Here is a 23,706-nt window from a genome sequence, read left to right as displayed (position 1 = left end):
CAGATAGGCAGTCGTGTCCAAAATGATTTATAGAATTAATTACTATATATAAAAGCATCCATCAGAAATCTAGAAGTTTCCTTCATATGAAGAAAAATTTTCATCAGTTGAAATATACTTGAGTTCTGTGGAATGGTTGTTAAAATTTAATTTAATCGTCGTTTAAATTAATTTATTAATGTTGATAAAACAAAAAAATGTTTAGACTCAGGAAGTTTTTAAGTGCGTGCATTGTGTTTTGCCCAAATAACTATATTCATTTGAATTTCCCAAATTGTATGCAGAAATTCACATAATATCTTCTAAATGGTACCAAGACTATACATTACTGTAAAATTAAAATAATCACAGATTTTTCTGTGTGAAATTTTTGTAGCAGTAACTGAAATAAAGTTAGAATATAAACCTTCAGACAGTAATAAGTTCCTAAATATGCTGCCTAATACAAACTAATGTGATATAATTGCTTATATCAACCTAATATAATTAGTGGTATGAAATATATACAGAATAATACCCTTTAAGTATCTGATTTATTTTTAAATTTTGTCACTATTTTGTCACTGAACCTCCCCTAGGAGGTTGGATAATAAGAAAGCTGTTGTGGACCAATCACATTGCATGTTTATCACCAAATATAGTTCCTTGTCAGCATCTTACAGTTACCTCTTTGTAAGTAATGTCCCTGTTTTTTTTTAGTTACCTTAGGATTTTCTCTTTATATTTTGTTTTCATCAGTTTTACTAGGCTGCACCTACGTGTGATTTTCTTTTTATCCTACTTGGGTGTTCCTAGGGTCTCTTGATTACTGTGCCTTGATGTCTTTTGTCAGTTTAGGAAAATTCCAGGCAATTATCTCTTCAGCTTTTTTTTTCCCCTGTTCGTTCTTTTTCCTCTCTTCTGGGACTTCAGTTACGTGAATAATAGACCATTTTACTATGTCTCATATGTCTCTTATACTCTCTCCCTCTCTGACTAACCTGTCTCCTATTTCACCAATCCTCTTTTCAGCTGTGGCTAATCTGTTAAATACATGTTCATTTTGGTTATTTTATTGTTTAATTCTAAATTTTTCATTTGACATATTTTATACTTTACAGGTATTTGCTGAGTTTTTCATTTTGTTTTCTATTTCAAAAAAAGAAAAATCTGTCCGTTAACTCCAACATCTGTGTCTCCTGTGAATCTGCTCTTTGTCAGTTTTTGATTTTTTGGTTTTTGTGTTTGCAGGGGGTGGGTTGGTGTGTGGTCTTAGGGCATGGTTTGTAATTTTTGATGGAATGCTGGACATTGAAATATGAGCTATTTTAGAGATAACTTGAAACTCTGGATGATATTTTTTTCTTCCTCCAGGAAAGATTTACTTTAGCTTTTGGCATGTGGTTAGGCTGGAAACCGATCACTTTAATCCAGTTAGGGATTTGGCTGATTCCAGGCTAGGTTTTACTCTTTGTAAAGGCCGATCTACGTTGTTCACCCTTTGTACTCAAGCATAGGCCTTTAAAGGTTCCAACAGAAAGCCTGGGTGTTTATGAGAGCCACTCTATCTTGGTGGGCCCTGGGCTCCCATTTTTATCATGCCCAGTGTGAGATTGTGGAAAGTTTTGAGTAAGCTTTCCAGCCTCTCAAGCCACTGCTGAAGTTAGGGAGTCCTTTTCAATAAGCTTCTTTGGATGCTCTACCGGCAACGTCTGTTTATATCTCATTGGCCAGAACTGTATCTTATGGCTATCCTTAGCCACTATCCCTGGCTTCAAGGGAAACTAGGAAATGTTTTGCTGAACTCTCCTCCCTACCCCACAAATAAACTAGTTTTGCTACGATCTAAATCTATAAAATGGTGACAAATGCAAGTAAACTGAACTGTCATGTGAACATAGTAAGGAATACTAAATTTTTCTTAAATGTTTTCAAATTTGGGTTTCTAACACTAAAAAGTAGCTTCAAATAATTTTTAAAATTTCTTGTTCCTTTTACTTCATTAGAAAGCAAAACACAATGGTAGTAGAAACTTACAAAATCTAGATGAACAAAAAGAAAACAATTTGAAATCCTACCAACCAAAGATAAGTTCTATCAATGTTTTGGTAGATAGCGTTGTAGTAATTTTATATAGTAATATATATAGTATGTTTTATTTTTATAAATTAATATTGTATTATACACCCTCTTGTGACTTGTTCCTTCTACTAAGTATCATGTATATATTTCCATGTTAAAGTATATAATGAGGTAGTGTTTTATAGTTTAGAAATTATAATTTCCTTAATTTAACTCATAATGCTTTTTAATTTTAGTGTTCCACCCTTATAGTATGTGTCTTGTGTCTGCTTGTTCTCTCCCAACTCTTTTCTTGACCAGGTTAATACGTAATTACGTTATTGTTGACTAATGCCAAAGGAATGTTCTGTTTAACAGCCAGCGGGAGTAATGAACATATTAGGTAGGCTCTGACTCTGATAATGATTCCTGGGAGAACCCCATTAAATATCTTCTGATTTCTAGTCTTGAGTTGATACAGTGCTGTGATTTTTAGTTGTGAATGAAATTATTATACTTTTTTCCTATTCTATATTGTTTGTATTGTTTTAAAAATAGATTAGATCCTAGACATTTCCTGAGAAACAGTTGGGAGTGCCTTGTTAGTATACAGTTTCTACCATAAAATACATACATGTTAAAATGGTACAACTGCTTTGAGATGTAAATGTTGGTGCAGTTGGCTAGGCTCACTCATTTGTCAAGTGACACAGATGCTGTTGTGACAGCAAATATGATTCAAAATTCTGGTTGAGTAATACTATAAATTACTACCTATCATGAACCTTCTTGAGGTCACTCTTGAATAGTAGGGGTTGTGATTATTAAATGCTGGACTAATGAAAGACCTATTTTATAAATTATGTATGGTTTTATAAATATTTGTGTCTAGATTTTTAGTGGAAGGTTGGCTAGATATAGTTCCAGTTCCACCTAACTGCTAATTTTATGACAGCTATTGCCTTTGTGTTTTAGAGCTTAGCTTTCTCATGCAGACTTTTGTGTTGAGATCCATCAGTGTTTATTGCTCATCTGTCTAACGCTGAGATTTGTAGTTAGTGGACCTCAGACTCACTCTTGTATAAAATATGCCGATTAAAAATAGGCTGATTGGGCTTCCTTGGTGGCACAGTGGTTGAGAGTCCGCCTGCCGATGCAGGGGACACGGGTTTGTGCCCCGGTCCGGGAAGATCCCACATGCCACGGAGCAGCTGGGCCCGTGAGCCATGGCTGCTGAGCCTGCGTGTCCAGAGCCTGTGCTCCACAACGGGAGAGGCCACAACAGTGAGAGGCCCGCGTACCGTAAAAAAAAAAAAAAAAGGCTGATTCAGGTTAGATTTCTGTGTGTGTCTGAAAGGGGTTGTTCCAAAGAGGAACAGTGACTAGATAATAAACTTTCCTATCTCTGATGAAATAACTTATATCAGTAGTCCCTGGATATCACACCCCTGAAATCTCCAGTTGGCAATGTGGCAGTTTGTCTTGTCAGCTGGATGGAGGTAATCCAACACTGATTCTTAACCAGTTCAGAATTGCTGATAGCCAGTTTAGAATTGCTCATCACCAGTGGCAGGGTAGAAATATCAAGCTCTAGATTATATTGTTCCTAAGCCTTTGTTTCTTGAGAAGTTGATAGTTTGCTTTAAACTTACACTACTGAATTTTTTAAAAATCCATTTATTAATGGCTGTTTAAGAAAGTAGTCCTTTATTTTCATTTTCAGTATCCCATTTTTTCATCAGTGCTCTTGGCCATATATTGTTATCTCTTATTTATTGTCTGCCCAACTAGATTGTGAGTTCTTATAAGCAGTGACTTTGTTTTATACTTCTTTGGATTCCTACCCACTCCCACAGTGCCTCCTAAAATGTAGTAGATATTCCATAAATCTTAATTATTTGAGAAAAGTAAGTGTTGGCAAATTGAATCTTACTAGCTTTAACTTAGTTTTATTGTTTTAGAATTGTATGATTTCTCTGTCTTTTAATGATACTTGTCTCTATACTTATTATCTTCTCTGGAAAAAGCATTCTACATCTTGTAATTTGCTAAATTCAAAATTTCCTAAAATGTAAGTTTTGTCTTTCTTTTTGATTCATGATAATTGAGATAAATATTTGTTGAACTGGGCATAAAATTCTTAAATTTAATACCACGTGTGATATAAGCATTTGACTGCTTATTTTTCAGATTTTGATCTACATTGTTGGTTATTAGTCATTTAACAAGTACTTAATGGAGACAAAGCCATGTGCTAAGGATCACTAGTATTTAGTTAGTGAATAACTAAATATTATGGCTACCATTTGAAAAAGTACATACCTTTAATTAATATTTTATCTGTAAAATAGACTTCTCAGTTTGTAATTTTTTTTTCATTATAGGGTAAAGTTCACCTTGAATTAAAACTGAATGAACTGATAACAGAAAATGGAACTGTGTGCCAGCAGCTTGTTGTACAGTAAGCATATTTCTTTTACCAAAGTCAACTAGATATAATTCTCCATTTTGTATTCTTTGAATTTTAAGCCAACTCCTTATTTTAAATACTTTAGAAACTTTTTTCAGAAATGAACTCTGCTATGCCGTTCCTTTATTAATTTGTTTTCCACTTTATTTTCTCACATCTAGTCTACTCAGATTACATATGATGAGTCATTAATTCATTCAACCAGTATTTATTTAATGTGTGTTACATGATAGATATAGGATCACAGATAAATGTGTCTAACCACCAAGCAGCAATGAGTTGGAAAAGCTTCCCAGTAGAGGGCCTCTAGAAACTCTAGATACAGCACAGCAGAGCATTAGGGACCTTGGGGCTAAAACTAAATGTGTACCGTGAGATTACCAGTATTGATTCTCACCTACTTTGAATTCCTTTTTTCCTCTTTTCTCTCAACTTATTTTTATCACCCCGATTCAAATCTTCTAACTGTTCTGGAAATCTGTTTCAGCCTAATCCTCCACCTTTTCCCTCTCACCCAAACCCTTCCTCTGTGTTGTCAACAAACAATGGGATATCCCTGACTTCTGAATGTTCTCTCTCTGTCTTAACTGATACGTGAATATCCCCTGAAGTACTGTTTCCTCTACTGCCTTCTCAATCTGAGGCTATGTATTCCACCATACCCATGTACCTTAGAGCCAGGGAGTAGGGTCAGGGAGTAGGGTCAATATTACTCTCCTACTGCTACTCTAGGCTATGGTTTATTCTCCTAATTATGAACACCCCAGATCCTTTGAGGTATTCTCTCTTTATATAAATATACATATTGATATTTATGTGCTTATATATATACATAAAATACTATATATAATATTACTCAGTTAATTTTTTCTGAACTCTTTTAAAGAAGGTTGCACATATTATAATCCTTAATATATCCGTGTGTATTTCCTAAGAAAAGGGATATTCTCTTAAATATAATATTTAAATGTACTTTAGTACAGTTATCAAATTCAGGAAATTTAACATTGTTACAATAAAAGTATAATCTGTAGTTTTTATATTTCAATACTTTAATCTACAGTTACAATATTTCACTTTTGTCAACTGTTCCAATAATGTCCTTTAAGGCACATTTTTTCTCTCCAAGAAGGATACAGTTCAAGATTATGTATTACATTCAGTTGTCATGTCTCTGATCTCCTTAACCTGTACTTTTAGCTATTCTTTGTCTTTCATGGAGGTGAGATTTTTGAAGAATACAGGCCAGTTGTTTTTTCACATGTTCCTCAGTTTGGATTTACCTACTAAAAACAGGATTTGTTTACAGTTTTTTCCCCTAGACTGAGAGCATATAGTGAAAGTATTTGGATTACTCTCTGCCCTGCTCAGTTCAGTTATGTTGTACATTTGAAATACAGTTAATTGGATTGATTTGGTTTGCATTTAGTTTAATGTTGTTTTCCCCCATCCTTGTTGGTTTACTTTTATTTTACTGAATATGTAGAATATCAGGATGACTTCAAAAGTCAAAACTATACCAAAAGGCATTACTCAGAGATGTGTTCAGTCCCCTCTCTTTATATCCAGCTCTAGGCAACCATGATCTGATTTCTCTCCTTATAGTTTTTGTCTTTTCCAAAATGTCATATGAACCGATCTATATAATATATAGTCTCTTGTGTCTTTTACTAAGCATGCTTTTGAGATTCATCCACATTATGTATCAGGAGTTCATCCTTTTTTAGGTATTATTTTCTTTGTTTCTTGCCATAACTTGGTAGATACTGTTGTCCTCGTTTTACAGATGATAAAACGAAGCACAGATTGGTTAAATAAGCCCAGGTTCGTACAGGGAGAGTAGAGCCTGGATTTGAACTCTGGCAGTTTGATTTTTTTTTTTTTAATTTTGAGATAATCATAGATTTGCAAGAAATTGCAAAGTGCAGAGAGGTCCTGTGTACTCTTCACTTAGTTTCCTTCAGTGGTTACATCTTACATAACTATAACTAACAGTATAAAAACCAGAAAATTGACATTGTATAGTGACAGGGTATCATTTTATCACATGTGTAGATTTGTGTAACCACCACCACAATCAAGATACAAAACTATTTTATCACTGTAAATATTTCCCTCATGCTACCCCTTTATAGTCACACCCACTCCTTCCCCACCCCCATCCCTAATCTTTTGCAACCTCTAATCTGTCTCCGTATCTAAAATTTTGCCATTTCAAAAATCCTGTGTAAATGGACTCTTAATAGTTTGTGACTTTCTGAGACTGGCTTTTTTCCACTCAGATCCAGCCAGTTGTGCACAAGTTTCTTAAAGATTGAATATAGTTGTGTCACTTTTTAAAATCTATTTTGCCAATTTCTGTCTTTTATTTAGTGAATTTATACATTTACTTATAATTATGGATATGTTAGGCTTAAATCCACCATTTTATTTTTTGTTTTCTGTCCCCTCTATTTTCTTTTTCCTGTGAGTTACTTGAACATTGTTTAGGATTACATTTTGATTTATCTATAGTGTTTTTTTAATCTATAGTGTATCTCTTTGTATAGTGTTTTTAGTGGTTGCTTTAGGTATTACATTGTACATGTGTAACTTATAGTCTACTGGTGTTGACATTTTAGCGGTTAGAATAAAATGTAGAAACCTTACCTTTTAATCCTCCACCATTTGTAATATAATTGTATTAAGTATTTCCTGTGCAACAGTGAAAACCACATCAAAGTGTTATAATTTTTCTTTCAGTTATTAACACAATTTAGAAAAGAAGAGAATTCTAGTCTATTGTATTTACTCATATTTTTGCTCTTTCCATATTCTTTCCTTCCTGTCATTTCAGGATCCCTTCTTTTATCACTGTCTTTATGTTTAGAGAATTTCCTCTTACCATTTTTTTTAGGATAGGCCTACTGGTGACACATTCTTTTAGTTTTTCTTCATCTGAAAATGTCTTGATTTTTTTCTTGATTCCTGAAGGATATTTTCACTGGGTATAGAATTCTTGGTTGATAGTTCTTTTTTTTTTCAGCACATGAAAAATGTACCACTTCCTCTGGCCTTCATGATTTTTTTTTTTTTTTTTTTTTTTGGCGGTACGCGGGCCTCTCACTGTTGTGGCCTCTCCCATTGCAGAGCACAGGCTCTGGACGCGCAGGCTCAGTGGCCATGGCTCACAGGCCTAGCCACTCCGCAGCATGTGGGATCTTCCCGGACTGGGGCACGAACCCGTGTCCCATGCATCGGCAGGCAGACTCTCAACCACTGAGCCACCAGGGAAGCCCAAGTCTCCATGATTTTTGATGAGAAATCCACTATCATTCAAAGTGTTTTTCCTATGCAGGTTTTCCTATGTTTCTCTCTGGATGCTTTCAGGATTTTTTCCTTTGTCTTTAGTTTTCTAAGTTTTAGTTTGACTATAGATTTGTTTGGGTTTATCGTGTTTGATTTTGGCTCAGCTTGAATCTATATGCTTATGTCTTTTGCCATATTGGGAAACTTTTAGCCATTATTTCTTGTTAAATTTATCAGCCCTGCCAGCTTTCTCTCCTCTCCTTTTGAGACTCCAGTGGCATGAATGTTAGATCTGTTATTGTCCCACACATCCCTGAGGCTCTGCCCTTTTTTTCTGGTCTGTTTTCCCTCCGTTGTTCATATTGGGTTATTTCTGTTGTTCTGTCTTTAAAAGCTCACTGGTTTTTTCCTCTGTCCTCTCCATTCTACTGTTAAACTCAACTATTGAATTATTTTTATGTTGGTTATTTTTAAGTCCTAAAATTTCCATTTGGTTCTTCTTTATATTTTTATTTCCTTGGTGAGGCTTACTGTTTTTTTGCTGAAACTTTCTATTTTTTCATTTATTTCAAACATGTTCATAATTGCTCATTGAATCATTTTTATGGTGGCTGCTTTCACCTTTTTGTCAGATAAGTCCAACGTCCATGTTATCTCAGCCTTGTCATCTGCCAGTTGTCTTTTCTCATTTAAGTTGGAGATTGTCTGGTTTTTCATATGTTGAATGGTTTTCAGTTCTATCCTGGACATTTTGGGTATTATATAATGAGACTCTAGGTCTTGTTTAAATCTTCTCTTTTAGCCAGGCTCCTCTGACCCTCTGCTGGTGGGGGAAGAGGAGTCCCAGTTTCATTACTGTCAGGTAGAGGTAGAAGTCCAGGTTCCTGACTCAACCGCTCCTGATAACCCTGGGGGAAGAATGAGAAGTGTTCCTTGTTACTGCTGAACGAAAGTCATGGTTCACGCTCCCCTTAATTCCTTCCTGTTACCACTTTGGCGGGATAGGGAGGAGTACCTTACTGCTGCTCCACGTGGCCTCCACTGACACCCTGGTCGGGAGGAGTTAGTTACCCCTAGAAAGTGGTGAAAGTCTTACCTTCCCACTCAGCATTCCCTGACACCACCCTGGCATGGAGGGAGAGGAGTGCCTCGTTGGTGCTGGCTGGTGATGGAAATCCAGGCTCCTCATGTGGTCTCTACTGACTCCATGGGAAGAAGGGGCTCATTACAACCTGTCAGAGGTAGAAGTCTAGGCTCTCCCCTCAACTTCTGGCCTTTGTTGATGGGGGTGAGGGTGGATCCACAGTGTTTCTCACGGTGTTTGATTGGAGTAGATGGTTATTGCCTAAAAATGGTTTCTATCTTGCTAAGCTGCCCAGTTCCTGGTCCTTTGGCTAGAGAAAGCTGGCTTTTCTTAGGGCATTTTGTTGTCTGCTCCCATTGGTGGGTGTTTCTGGATTGGTAGCTTCTCTAGCACTCAGTCTGGGATATATAAAGTGTAAGAAAGCCCAGGGAATTCACTGCTGGGTTCCAATTTCCTTGGGTCCCCAGATCTCTAATTGGCTTGCCTTCTTCTCTTCACCTTTCAGTTTCTTATGTTTGTTTAACATCTAGGGTTTTTAGCAGTGCTTAATGGGAAGAAGGAGGTGTGCATGTACTCCATCTTGTCCTAGAACTGGAAACCAGTCCATTTCTTTTTACTTACAAATAGTGTTCCTCTGTATGGAATTTGTTTACCCATTCACCAGTTGATGGATATTTGAATTATTTCCCATCTGAGGCTATTATAAAGAAAACTGCTGTAAATGTTCACAGACAGGTCTGTATGTGGACATACGCTGATCTGCATTCTTTTCTTGCTTCTCTTTTTCACTTAAGCCTCCACTGTCCATATTCACTGTCCATACAGCAACAGAACTCCAGTAGTAGTTTTGTGGAACTTATTGCTGATTTCTCAACTTTAGAGGTATTTGAAGTTTGTGGTGTTTTCGTTTTTTCAGTAATGCTCAAGGCGTGGTTTTATGTATTGTTTTCTTTGTGCTCCTTGCTGAACTACAGTTTTGGGGAGCAGTGTGTGGAAAGGTTCATATCCCAGCAGTTGCTATTATTCTCCAGACCTGGAAGCTCCCCACTGTAGCATTTCCTGAACTTCAGTAAGACCTCCATCCACTAATCTCTACCACATTCTTACCTGCTCCTATTTTTACTTTCTTCTAGGTCTTTTTCTATGATCTGTTGCCATAGTCATTTTCTTACAGTTTCCCTGAACTCCCCTGATCTTCTCTTCCTTTTATATTTATATCCCTTTTATATGAATGAACTCAACTTCTCCTGTGTTCAGTCTGCACCTGAATATTGCTGGAGAAAATCACACAGAAAGACTAATTTTACTTTAAATTCATGATCACAAACCTCACTTGGATACTTACAACTATCACGGAGTTTTACTGTGCTTCTCTAATACACCTATGAGATTCTCCATCACTACAGACTGCAAATTGGTCACATCTTCCTGAATCCAAACCTGCAAACCTGTATTGGCCTCCATCTTTTTGTCCTTATGTTTTAGTCGATGAGGTGCTCCTTTTCTTGTTGGGAGTGAATTCCTCCATCTGAACTCTGGATTCTTTCTCTTTCCCCTACAAAGGACTTTGCTCCTTCAGTTATCCCTTCTTCTGTTTCATCAGCTTTACTTGCTCTTTTGGATTGTTCTCACCAGCATGTAAACATGTTCTAGGATCTTCCATTCTAAAAGACATGCCTTCCCAGACCTCATCTCCAGCCCCCTCTCCCAGCTACCATCCCCATTTCTCTGTTCTCCTTTGAATGCAGACTTTTCAAAGTAAGATTGTCTAATAGATGTGTGTGTGTGTGTGTGTGTGTGTGTGTATACGTGTATACACTAGCTCTGAGTGTTCACTGAGAAGGCCTGCAAACAGTGTCATCCCAGTAGCAATGAGCATACTTAGCACCCATATCTTGATTTCTAAATACCATTCTCTAGTCAGCACTAGGCACTAGATCTTTTTGTGATGATGAAAATGTTTATGTCTTAACTGTCCAATATGGTGGCCACTAGCTTTGTGTGGCTTATTGAAAACTTGAAATATGACTAGTGCAACTAAAGAGCTAAATTTTAAATTTTGTCTAATTTTAATTAATTATAATTTAAATAGCTAAATGTGGCCAATGGCTACAGTAATAGAACTGCTCCAATAAAAAGAACGTGGAGGAGTTTTGTTTTGTTTTGTTTTGTCTTTTTAGCAGTGACTGGTTTCTGGGTTTGGGCAGAGAAAAATACAAGATGAGCCCACAGAATCTATGGAATCAGAAAGTACGGAATTGCTCAGAAAATAATGAGGGCATGTGGAAAGGATGTTGAAGTCAGCTTGAAAGAGCTCCAAATAACCAAATCTGGGACAATTTGATCATCAAAATAAATAATGATAATAATGGATTAAAACCTGTAGAATAAAATAAATATCCATGAGCCAATGCTGATGTAACAATTAAGTAAATACATGGGAGAGAAAGGACTGCTTTTCCTTATTGATGAATATAGGACAAGTGATGGAAATAGAAACATCACTATTAGCAAACACTACAATAATAATTAGTGCAGGGACGAATCATCTAGAGATGCTAAGTGAGCATAAGTGTAATGACAAACAGCATATATGCATAGTCTCAAAGAATAACCCTATAAGATGTCTGATAAGTACCATCTTAACTGAGTGATCAAAGTTAATGTCACTGATAATGAGACATTCAGTACCTCCTGTTAATTTGCATTGAGAAGGATATCAAGACACATAACCTCAATGTAATCGTGAACAGACATCAGACAAGTTCAATTTAAGGAATATTCTACAAAATAACTGGCCAGTACTGGCAAGATCATGGGACAAAGCAGGAAAAGTAAGGAACTGTTTTAGGATGGAGGGGACTAAGGAGACATGACAGCTAAATACAACTTGTTATTATTAACTAACATCGTATCAATGTTAGTTTCCTGCTTCTATAATTCTACTCTGATTACACAAAATGTTAACATTGGGTGATGGGTATACAGGAACTCTGCATATTATTTAACAACTTTTTGGAAGTCAGAAATTATTGCAAAATAAAACGTTTTTAAAAAATTGTGTACACCTTATGCATTCAACCCAGGTCTTTTTTCTAACTCCAGACTTACATGTCAGCCTACCTTCGATGTCTCACAGCATTGCAAATTTAACACATTTAAAGCTGCAGTATTGATTCTTGTATCTGTCCAGCTCCTCCCCATAGCTCAAGGCAGAAATATGGGAGTCACTTAAAATCTTTTCTCCTCTCTCTGCCCCAAGATTGGATCTATTTCTTACTGATTCTATAAAAATTTTTCTTGAATTTTCTAATTTTTCATAATACTTTCTGACATCTCCTTATTTCAAACCACCAATCATTTCTTACCTTGACTATTTCAATAATCTTTTAGCTGGTCTTCCAGTCTGCAATCCATTCTCTTTGTAAGCAGCCCAGAGCAGTCTTCTGAAACATAAACTAGATCATGGCAGTCCCCTGCTTAAGCACTTAGTGATTTTTGCAGTGCTTTTAGAATAAAATCCAATCTCCTTACCGTGGCCCATAAGAACCAGTGACCCGGCCTGCCTCTTTGATTTCATTTTGTGGCGTGCTTCCTCTTCATATGCTTGCTGGCCTTCTCTCACTTCTTCAAATGTGACATTACTCTTCCAGCTCAGAGATGTACATTTGCCTTTCCTTTTGCCTGGAATGCCGTTATGCCCATTCTTCTTCTAACTGGTTCATTCTTGTCCTTTAAGTTTCAACTTAAATATCACTTACTCTAAAATAGGGTACCCTGTTCTTTTTCTTCCATAGCACTTGCCACTATTTCTAATTATTATTATTTTTGATTTATTGATTGTTATCTCTTTCTTCAGGTAGACTCTGTGCTCCATGAGTGCAGGGGCCATGTTTGTCTTATTCACCTCATGGCTCCAGCATCTGGCACTTAATAGGCACTAAATAAATTTTAAAACAATTAAATGACGAAAGGTAACACTGTCTTCTTAAAGGATGAAGAGAAAGTAGCTTGCCTAGAAAAAGTGAGGTTTTTTTTTTCCCCCAGAAGGAAAGAATAGTGTAGGCAAAAATATGGAGGCGAGAAACAGCATGGTGTTGTGTGTGTGTGTGTATAATTAAAAGCAGTTTGATGTTGCCTAATATATGAACCTTGAGTCAAAGATTGGTCAGAAATTGGTAAATAGGCTGGAGCTAGATCTTAAGAGCCGCTTATGTACCATCTGACCTTATAAAACTTACATGAGCTTATGGAACTATTGGAAGATTGTAGACAATAGAGTATGGACAAATTTGCATTTTAGAAAGATCAGATTTGTGACAGCAGTAAGTATAGAAAGGTGAATTTGAAGGGTGTTAGGGTGATCCAAGTCAGAGGTGATGGCTTCTGTGCCAGAGCAACAGTTGCAGATGTGAGAAAAGAGGCCAGATGAAGTAATATTTAAAGAGTAGAATCACTGAAACTTACTGATTGATTAGATATAGAAAGTGAGGAGGAAGGAGAATTTAAGTGTGGCTGTAGATTTCTAGATTGTGTTGCTTGGTGGTGGTGGTATACACAATGAAGAGGAAATACGGGAAGAGAAGCTGCTTTAATAAGAGATGGTAATGAGTTGAGTTTTAGCTGCTCTTGAACATCTAGGTAGGGATTTCCATCAGGCATTTAGATATAAAAATCTTTAACTCTGTGGTGAGATCTCATATAGAAATGTATGGTTGATGGTAGTTGTGGCCATAAGAATAGATGTGATAGAAGTAGGCTTAAGGGAGGTTATGTAGCATAAAGAGAGCAGTTGACTGAGAGCAAATCCAGCAGTAGACGTAGAAAAACATGTGAGGAAAACATGAAGGAGACAGATAGGTGACATGAGGGAAGTTAGGAGAGTGAGGGTCAAGGAAACCAAGAGAGAAGAGCGTTTCAAGGAGAGAGTGATCAGGAATATTGCATGCAGCTAAGAAGTCCAGTGAGAGGAGCCCTGAAAAATATGGATAGCATTTGACACTCAGGGGACCTTAATGAGGAGACTGTCCATAGAATGACAAATGCAGAAAAAACTGGGTTTCAGTAGGGTGAGGAGTGAGTGGGGAGGTCAAGAAATTTGGAGAGAAAAACAGAAAAATTAGATAGGTACAGAGTGACTTGAAGTCCAGGCAGTGATCTTTATATTAGAGAAACAGGCTGAGGGAAAGAACCTGAGGAGAGAAACTTGAGACAAATTGAATATATGGTTGTTGCTACTATATGGAAATTCAAAAAATTGTTTTGTATCCTGTAACCTTCTTACATTCACTTATTAGTTCTACTAGCTTTTGAAAAATAGATTGCATTGAATTTGTACATAGACAATTGTGTCCTCTATGAATAGAGTTTTGCTTCTTCCTTTTCAGTCTGGATACCTTTTATTTCTGCTTCTTACCTTATTGTACTGGCCAGAACCTCCAGTACCAGAGTAGAAGTTGTGAGAGCAGACATCCTTGTCTTATTCCTTATCTTAGGGGGAAAACCTTCAGTTTTTTTACCAGTAAGTACAATGTTAGCCATCCTTCATCAGGTTGAGAAAGTTCCCTTTTGTTCCTAGTTTGCTGAGAATTTTTATCAGGGATGGATATTCAAACGATCTTATGCTTTTTTTATTTTCATCTGTTAATATGGTGAATCTTGTTGATTGATTTTTGTATGTTAAGCCAGCGTCCACTTGGTCATGTTGTGTTAATATTCATGTATTGCTGGCTTTGATTTGCTGAAATTTTGTTAAGGATTTTTGCATCTCTGTTCATGAAGGATATTGGTCTGTACTTTTCTTTTCTTGTAATGTCTTTGTCTGGTTTTGGAATCAGGATATTAATGGTCTCTTTGAATGAATTGGGAAGTATTTTCTCCTCTTCGATTTTCTGAGTTTCTATAGAATTGATGTAATTTATTTTTTATATGATTAATATATGAATTCACAAGTGAAGCCATCTGGGCCTGGAATGTTTTTGTTTTGTTTTTTGTTGGAAAGGTTTTTAACCAGGAATTCAATTTCTTTAATAGATACATAATTATTCAAAAAAAATTTTTTTTTCAGTAATTTTGGTAGTTTGTATCTTTCAGGGAATTTGACCATTTAATCTGAGTTGTACAATTCTTTGTATAAAGTTGTTCAGTTATTCCTTTTTATCCCTTTAATATGTGTAGACTTCATGGTGATATCCTAATGTTGGTAATTTGTGTCTTCACTCTTTTTTTTCCTTATCAGTGTAGCTAGAGGTTTATCAATTTTAATGACCTTCTTAAAGAAATGGCTTTTGATTTTATTGTTTTTATATATTTTCTGTTTTCTCTTTTATTGATTTTCACTTTTATTATTTCTGTTTATTTTGGGTTTAACTTGCTCTTCTTTTTAAAGTTTCTTTTGATTGAAGCTGAGGTCAGTGATTGGAAATCTTTCTTTCCTTAGTGCTATCCATTTTCATCTAAGTACTACTTTAGCTGGATCCCACAAATTTTGATATACTGAGTTTTCATTTTCATTCATTTAAAAATACTTTATAATTTTTCTTTTATTTTTTGACCCATGGGATTATTTAGAGGTAAGTTAATTTTGTTTCCAAATATTTGAGGATTTTCCAGATACCTTTTTGTTGCTGATTTCTCATTTAATTCCACTGTTGTCAACATATTTTGTATGATCTGAATATTTTAAAGTTTACCAAAACTTATTTTTTGTCCCCAAAATATAGTTTATATTGGTACATGTTTTGTGTGCATTTGAAGAGTGTTTTCTGCTTTTGGTAGATACACTGTTTTTTATAAATGTTAATTATGTTAGGTTGGTTGACAGTATTGTTTAAACTTTCATTCTTATTTGCTTTATTGGGTGTTAAAATCGCCAACTATTTGTGGATTTGTCAGTTTCTCCCTGCAGTTCTATCAGTTTTTGCTTCATTTGTTTTACAGCTATAATAGGGACTTAACATTTAGGATTTTTATGTCTGCTTGATAAATTGAACTCATTATTATAAAATAACCCTCTTTATTCTAATATTGGTAATATTCTTTGTTGCAAAATCTGCTTTGATATTAATATAGCCACTCTGGCTGCCTGGCTGGCTGGTTTACTTGCCTTCTTCCTTTTTTTCATGTTTCTTAATTTAATATTACAAGATTTTAAATCTAACTTTGATTTTATACTGGTATCTCTTTCCTCTAACATTGAAAATCTTAATCCCTAACATTACATAAATACTTAACATAATTATTTATTTACATTATCTTCGAAGATATAGACAATAGATTCAAAATAATAATACCAGTATTACCACTGATAATTAGGTTACTGAATGAAGTTTTAGAGGTCTTACTGCTGTTTGTTCTAAGAATATAGAATATATCACTAAGGATATAGAATCAAATACTGTGCTCTAGTCCTTTGAACTAATTCCCTTTTTTTTTAGTGGTTTCTCAGGTTTGTTTTTGTTTACTTTGTAAGGGTTATTTCTTGAGTTTAATCTCACTTTTGAAATATAAAAGTTGACTATGTTGCCAAACTCAAAACTATATAAAGGTATCTTCGAACAAGTCCATTCCCAGTCCTCTACCCTACTAATTCCTATATTTAAAAGTTTTGGCCTTTCTTTCCAGTATTTTTACAAGTATAAGCAAATAAATATATGCACATGTATAAATAAAAATTAGAATATATTCATGTTTCTCATTCCATTCTTACACAGAGTACAGAGTTCTGTAACTTCCTCTTTTTTCAGTTAAGAATATATCCTGAAGATCACTCCATATCAGAGTAATTAGGGAATAGAGATTTACCTCATTCTTTTTGACAACTACATAGAATTCCATCCTATAGATACTATCATTCATTCAGCTAGACCCTTGCTAATGGACATTTGGTTTGTCATTACCCATTAAATCAGCTTTCTTTTAATTAGTATTAGTATGGTTTATATTTTTCCACTTTCTTTACTTTTAACTTAATTTTATCTTATATTTAAAGGAGTTTTAAAGTCAGTGTATAATTTTTTTTGTCCAATCTGAAAATCTCTCCTTTTTAATTGGCATGCTTAGGCCATTTACATAACTATGTGATGTGTCTGTTACTCTGTCTTCATGTATACTAATCTTTTCTTCTGCCGTATCTAATCTTCTGTTAATGCCACTCAGTGTTTTTCATGTCACACCTTGTACACTTTCAAAATTTAATGTCTTCTGTGTCTCTACCAAACATATGAAATATAGTTATAATAACTTTTTTTATGTCCTTGTCTACTAATTCTATCAACTGTGTCATTTCTGGATCTGTTACTATTGATTTGTTTTTCTTTTTGATCATGTGTTGTATTTTCTTGATTCTTTGTGTTCCTGGTTATTTTCTATTGGATGCTAGATATTGTGAAGTTGCTGGATATTTTTGTATTCCTATGAATATACTTGAAGACTTAGTTACTTGGAAATAGTTTGGTTCATTTGTGGTTTGCTTATAAGCTTTGTTAGATGGAACAAGAGTGGCCTTTAGTCTGGGGCTAATATTTTCCCACTACTGAGGCAGCACCCATAATTACCAGCTTTTTACTGTGGCCCTTGGGATCTCTTGCTAGTCATTTGTGGGCTTCTGGAATTGTTCCCTCTGCTCTTTTCTAATGGTTCTTTCCCCAGCCTCAGATAGTTTCCTCACATGTATATGTTTATCAGCACTCAGCTGGAGACTCCGGGTATGGGTGGGTCGGGGGGCCAGTTCTTTTGTAGCTCTCTGGAGGTTTCTTTCTTTCTGTGCAGCTTTCTTTCCTCCAGTACTCTGACCTGGGAACTCTAGTCACTTTGGCCTTCCCCAGCTGACAGCCCTTTCTTTCTTCTCAGGGAGACCATCTAACAGTAGGCTAGGACAGTTAGAGGGCTCACTTTGTTTATTCCCCCCATCAGAGATCACTGTCCTGAGCTGCTGATACTACCCATTTTTTTTTTTAAGTGTTTGAGGTGGGAGGATAAATCTGTTCCCTGTTACTCCCTGTACTATGTACTCCTGTATGTAGAAGTTAGTATTTGTCTTCTAGTTTAAAAAAAAAAAAATCCAAGGAAAACAATCAGATCATTCTGTATTATAAACAAGTTTGGACTAAACTTATTTTCCTTTGTAATTCCTAAAAAATGTGTCAATATCAAATACATTATGTGTCACATATAAATAAAATACAAGATAATTTAGCATACTAAGGTTATTTTAACATTCGTTTTCTGCTTATCCATGGTTTATGATGTGAAATTGCTTGATTTACCAACTAGAAGAATAGTTGTATCCTAGGTAATTAGGAAAATTATTTCATAACGTACGTAGCAAATAAAATAATATGTATTTAATAATACTACTTGTGTGTTAGAAAACCCAATTTTTATACTTAGATTTAAAAATTAAGAGTACTTCTGATTTTTTTTATAGACTCACACTTTTGGACTGTGGGTATTGCTTTTTTGGTTTGTGGGTATTCTTATAGAAGTGTTTGTATACTGAACAGCATTTTTCTCTTTTTTTAAAATAAATTTATTTATTTAATTTATTCATTATTTTTCGCTGCGTTGGGTCTTCATTGCTGTTCATGGGCTTTCTCTAGTTGCAGCGAGCGGGGGCTACTCTTCATTGCGGTGAGTGGGCTTCTCATTGCAGTGGCTTCTCTTGTTGAAGAGCATGGGCTCTAGGCGCGTGGGCTTCAGTAGTTGCAGCACGCAGGCTCAGTAGTTGTGGCCCGCGGGCTTAGTTGCTCCGCGGCATGTGGGATCTTCCTGGACCAGGGCTCACACCCGTGTCCCCTGCATTGGCAGGCAGGTTCTTAACCACTGTGCCACCAGGGAAGTCCCCATTATTCTCATTTTTTTGAAATTTTATTTTAAAACATATATTTATTTGTTTGTTTGTTTTTGGCTGTGTTGTGTCTTTGTTGCTGCGCGTGGGCTTTCTCTAGTTGCGGCGAGTGGGGGCTACTCTTCGTTGCAGTGCACGGGCTTCTCATTGCGTTGGCTTCTCTTGTTGCGGAGCACGGGCTCTAGGTGCGTGGGCTTGAGCAGTTGGGGCACGCGGGCTTGAGTAGTTGTGGCACGCGGGCTCAGTAGTTGTGGTTCGTGGGCTCTAGAGCGCAGGCTCAGTAGTTGTGGCGCACAGGCTTAGTTGCTCTGCAGCATCTTCCCGGACCAGGGCTCGATCCTGTGTCCCCGGCGCTGGCAGGCGGATTTTTAGCCACTGTGCAACCAGGGAAGTCCTCTCAGTGTTTTTATACCTCATAAAATTGTAGTGAATTTTTATGATTAAGATTTTACATAATTAGTGTTTACATGAGATAAATTTGGTATTAGAAGGAAAGTAATACACTATATTCAGGCACAGTGGGACTGTAGGAGGACTTAAATTTTAGAAATGGGGTTAAGAAAGTAGAAGTTGAGTCTCGGCCCACTTCTTACAAGTTGTATTACCTCTTTAGCCTTATTTTGTTACTTTCTCACGTAAGCTTTTTGAACCTTACTTTCTTCTTTAAAGATGCATGATGATACCCTTCTTAAAGGCAGTTGTGAGAGTTTGATGCATTTTGTGAAAATAAATAGTAAACTGCACATACTATATCAAAATGGGTATCATTTTGAGGTTTAGCCTGAGAAGTGTAAATTTCAAACAGTATGTACAGTGGGAAAATTTGACTGTACCCAGGCCTGACATCAATAATCAGAATTGTTATCTTGGCCTGTACTTTCTTCGGTTAGTTTCAGAAATTTTTTAAATTTGATTTTTAATACCCAATTTAATAGAAATGAGTCATATTATCATTTCTTTCTTTACTCGGCAGCACACCATTTGCACCTCACCCACGTATATGATCTGTGGGTTGTGGAGAGAAATTAGGATGTTGCTCAATAGCCCACATCTTTCAACAAAGAATACTTTTCACTAACACTCATGAGTTTCTTGTAGGCACTGGGAAATGTACACCCTTAGCTGCTAAACTAAATTCGTGAACTCAATAAAGAGAAAATTTGAGGAGCAGGTCATTAAGTCAGATTCTGTGTTCTCTGTAAATACCAATGACTGTTGTCATGGAGTGGATGAGATGACCTTGGTTTTTATGGTCTAAAACTTTTTCTACAGAATGATGCAGGAGCTGTTACTGAGAGTCAGAATAAGAGGCTGCAGAACTGTATGTGGCTTGCCCTTTATTTATGAATCAGATTTTAAGTGGAAACCACAGTTGTTTCCTTGTTTCTCATTCATGCTTTAGCAGAGGATATGATGCCACAGATTTGACTTGGTTTGTAGTGTCTCCTTTAAGGTTCACACAGCTTTCTTTTCCTTTTTAGAAGCCACAGTAGTTTTAATGTTATTATCAAACCACAGCGTGTACCTTGTTGGATAGACCTTGTGTATATCCAAATATTATTTGGTAGTCTCAGTACTGGCTGTGGTGGTTTAGTCCTATTTGGAAATACAGCAAAAGTAAATAAATGCATATGTACATATGTTTGGGTAGGTGGTATATAGGCATACAACTTCAGACATGTGGAAAACAATTTTAACCCTTTGAATGTATTAATTCGTATTTAAAGATAATGTTTTAGGTTGTTTAACTTGAATATAAATGTTTTATGTTGTTTAACTTGAATATAATAACGTTAATTTTTCTTTATTCTTCCTTAGTGTCAAGGCATGCCATGGGTTGCCTCTCATAAATGGACAAAGCTGTGACCCTTATGCAACAGTTTCTCTTGTGGGCCCTTCTAGGTAATGCTTATTGAATTAGTATCAGATTTTTAAGTTTTAAAGTTTAACAATTACAAAATTAAAGTTCTAAGAGAACTTGCTAAATAGCTATTTATGACACAAAGTAACGAATGCTTTGAAAGAAAAATCTTCAGTTAGTTCTATTATTCACTTGCAAACAACCAACTCCTATTTTTATAAAAGAAAATGAGTGCCATTTCAAATCTGCCAGACTCTTAGGCTATGGGGAGCAACCTGTGTTTTATAGTAGTTAAAGTGTACTTTAAAACATAAACCTGACCTTCATTCATCATCAGCCTTCCTAGTTTCAAATGTCTTAGATCTTATTGCAGGTAGAATCCTGTTTTAATAAATGCTAGTTCAAAATAGCAAAGGAATTTCTATATTTTTATCTGGAAAACAACTCAGGACTAAAAATACCTTTTTTCTCATGGCATCTGTGCTGTACAGAGAGAATTCCAAGCTGTAGACAAACTGCTGAAGTACCAGAACATGGTGAAGTGCACTGTATCATTGATGTTAATTACTTACGATAATTTATGGAAAATCTATCACACTTTGTAGTATTTTCTGTTTTATAATTTCATTATGGTTTCTTTCAGAGCCTGACTAGTCTGAAATTTGTCTACAACTTGAAGGTTTAGAGTCAGGAAACAAAGAGCATACTATTCCCTCTACACAAGCACATGTATATACACATAGACATGCACTTCTTCTTCCCAACCCCAAGCTATGTATTCTTATTTTTTAGAAAATCACCAGTAAGTCACTTTGAAAAATGTATTTGTCCCTATGTATGTAAAGCACCATGCCTGGTACTTATTGGGTTCTCAAACAATAGTATCCTATTATTATTATAGATGGTTTTATATTTAAAAATATAAACCTGACCTGTTTGCTAAAAGCAGATACTCAATCCTATAACATTCATACTATCAGAGGGATTGAGTTTTGTGTGTTAAAAATGTTTAATCTAGTTGAGCTGGTTTTGGTTTTGGTTTTTGTTTATAATCAATACCTGATAGATCCTTTAGTGTAATTGCTTAGTAATGTACAGATAGAAATTATTTGGCTTGTGAATTTGTTTTAAAAAGTCACTGTTGGTTTTGATATTGTACTGTCATTTGGAGGATGTTACCATTGGCGGAGGCTGGGGAAAGGTTACATGGGACTTCCCTGTACATTTCTTTGCAACCTCCTCTCAATCTGTAATTATTTCAAAATTAAAAGTTTTTTTTAAAAAGCCACATTGTGGCTGAAGCCCAAGAAGTAAACTAAGAATGCTTTTCGTGTTCCTCTGGTAGTTTTCAGCATAGATAAAGGTACTCTGAATCTCATTGTCTTCCTTCTACCATTTATTTCGAGTTGCTTGTATAATCGAATGTGTTATTAAAAACCCCTGAAGTAAGCTTGGCAGTCAATCTAGTATAGCCATAGAATAATATAATCTTGGCATATATCAGATATACAAAATTTGTGTGTTCTTTGATTTGAAGTTTTAGAGACACCTCAGTTTTTTTCCCCCAAGTAATATTTAAAGCTACTGCCTTCCCCGAGTCATCTTAACAGTTAAACAGAAAGAGGTCAGGCTCCCTGGTTGGAAATAGCATGTTTTATAATTGTGTACTATTAAGTTCTACAAGGTAAAACTCTACCACATTGGAACAGGAATGACCAAAAGAAGACAAAAGTAAAGAAGAAAACAAGCAATCCGCAGTTTAATGAAATCTTTTATTTTGAGGTAACATTTTGTTTTATTTAAATGTTAACATTGAATATTGAATGCTGATTTACTTCTTTTTTTCAAATTCTGGCCATAGTCATAATTTTATTAACTAATGCAACTAAGCATTTCTAAGCAGTAGAACCACAGTGTAACACAGTAGAGGCCCAGTGCATAAAACAAATAACGGCAGAGCTGTGATTGATTTGAAGATGGGGAAGTCTAGGACCACACCTACTCTTCAGTCATCCTCAATATCACAACCCCCTTCACACAGAACCCTACCTTATCCAGCCCCTGACCTAACATGCAGTGGCCCCAGGACTCTTCTGCAGAATATTATTTGAAAACCACTAGTTAAATAAGTACGATATCACTTGGTAGATCTGGGTTCTGGTCCCAGTTGAGTTTGAACAAATCACTACATGGGAGACTCAAATTTCTTATCTTGTGAAAGGATAATTTTGTAAGAGAAAACAGTAGCATCCCTACCTAACTCAGCGTTTTTAGGAGGTTCAAATGTGAAAATGCTTCAAGACTATAAACTGTTATATGATTAAGGCCTTATTATTAAGTTCTTTTTAGCTAAATCACTCTGTGGACACATGCTTATTTTCTTAGAGAACTTCAGCTGCCTTGAAGTTGCCCAAAATACAGTGCTTTGGAGTTCTCTACTGTGGAGCATTTGTTAAATAAATGCTTTTTCATATTATTAGAAACTATAGGAAAAAAACAAAAATAATCAAACTGTATTCTAAAAGATTGTGTTCTACCCATAGAATATGTTGCAGTTGAGATTACCATGTAAGGAAGATTTGAAAAAAAGAGTTACATTTTGTGCTTTTCCTTCTTTTTGTGTGTGTTTTTCTTGATGTTTCAAAGTGAAAAGAGCGAGGGCACATCTAGCCATGCCTGCTTACTGTACTTTAATAAGGGAACACAGTTGAAGAAATGCCAAGATTGAAGTAGGAGGAATTGTGGGGGGTGGAGGCAAGGAAGAAAGAAAACAAAAGAAAGTGCACCAGTGTGAGACGCCCCATTTCCCGGCTCAGGACTTGCTCAGTTCAGTTGTTCTGTACTTACAAATGGCTGTTACATCTAGCCTGGAGAAAACCAAGAAGGGGCGACTTGCAGCAGCAAGCAGATGGTCCTTTGACAGTCAAGACCTGACCTCTTTGCTATATGCAAGCATACATATTAGGCCTTGAACCATTCATTCAAAGGGCCCTTTGTTGAGTTGATTATAAAGATAAAAGTCCAATCTCTGTGCTCTAGTGAGAGCAGGAGACCCAAAGCGTACATGTGTGTGCATACACTCAGCAGTAAAATGCAGTAGTAGATACTGGGTAGCT

The 23,706-nt window shown here is 35.8% G+C and overlaps 1 protein-coding gene across 3 annotated transcripts in view; it reads left to right on the top strand.

Annotated features, from left to right (window-relative positions):
* The window catches only part of RASA2 (RAS p21 protein activator 2), a 117,958-nt gene that overhangs the window by 43,785 nt on the left and 50,467 nt on the right, over positions 1-23,706 (top strand). For all 3 annotated transcript variants that reach the window (XM_079922171.1, XM_079922170.1, XM_079922172.1), the window contains exons 5-7: positions 4,425-4,501; positions 20,548-20,631; positions 22,300-22,372. In XM_079922171.1, the coding sequence (XP_079778297.1) occupies positions 4,425-4,501; positions 20,548-20,631; positions 22,300-22,372 (234 nt within the window). The remainder of the gene's footprint in view (positions 1-4,424; positions 4,502-20,547; positions 20,632-22,299; positions 22,373-23,706) is intronic.

Source organism: Stenella coeruleoalba (genome assembly GCF_951394435.1).
Source record: "Stenella coeruleoalba genome assembly, chromosome: 5".
NCBI classification, from domain to species: domain Eukaryota; kingdom Metazoa; phylum Chordata; class Mammalia; order Artiodactyla; family Delphinidae; genus Stenella; species Stenella coeruleoalba.
The sequence above is the reverse complement of the archived record's forward strand: the minus strand, read 5'-3'. Positions and strand labels throughout refer to the sequence as shown.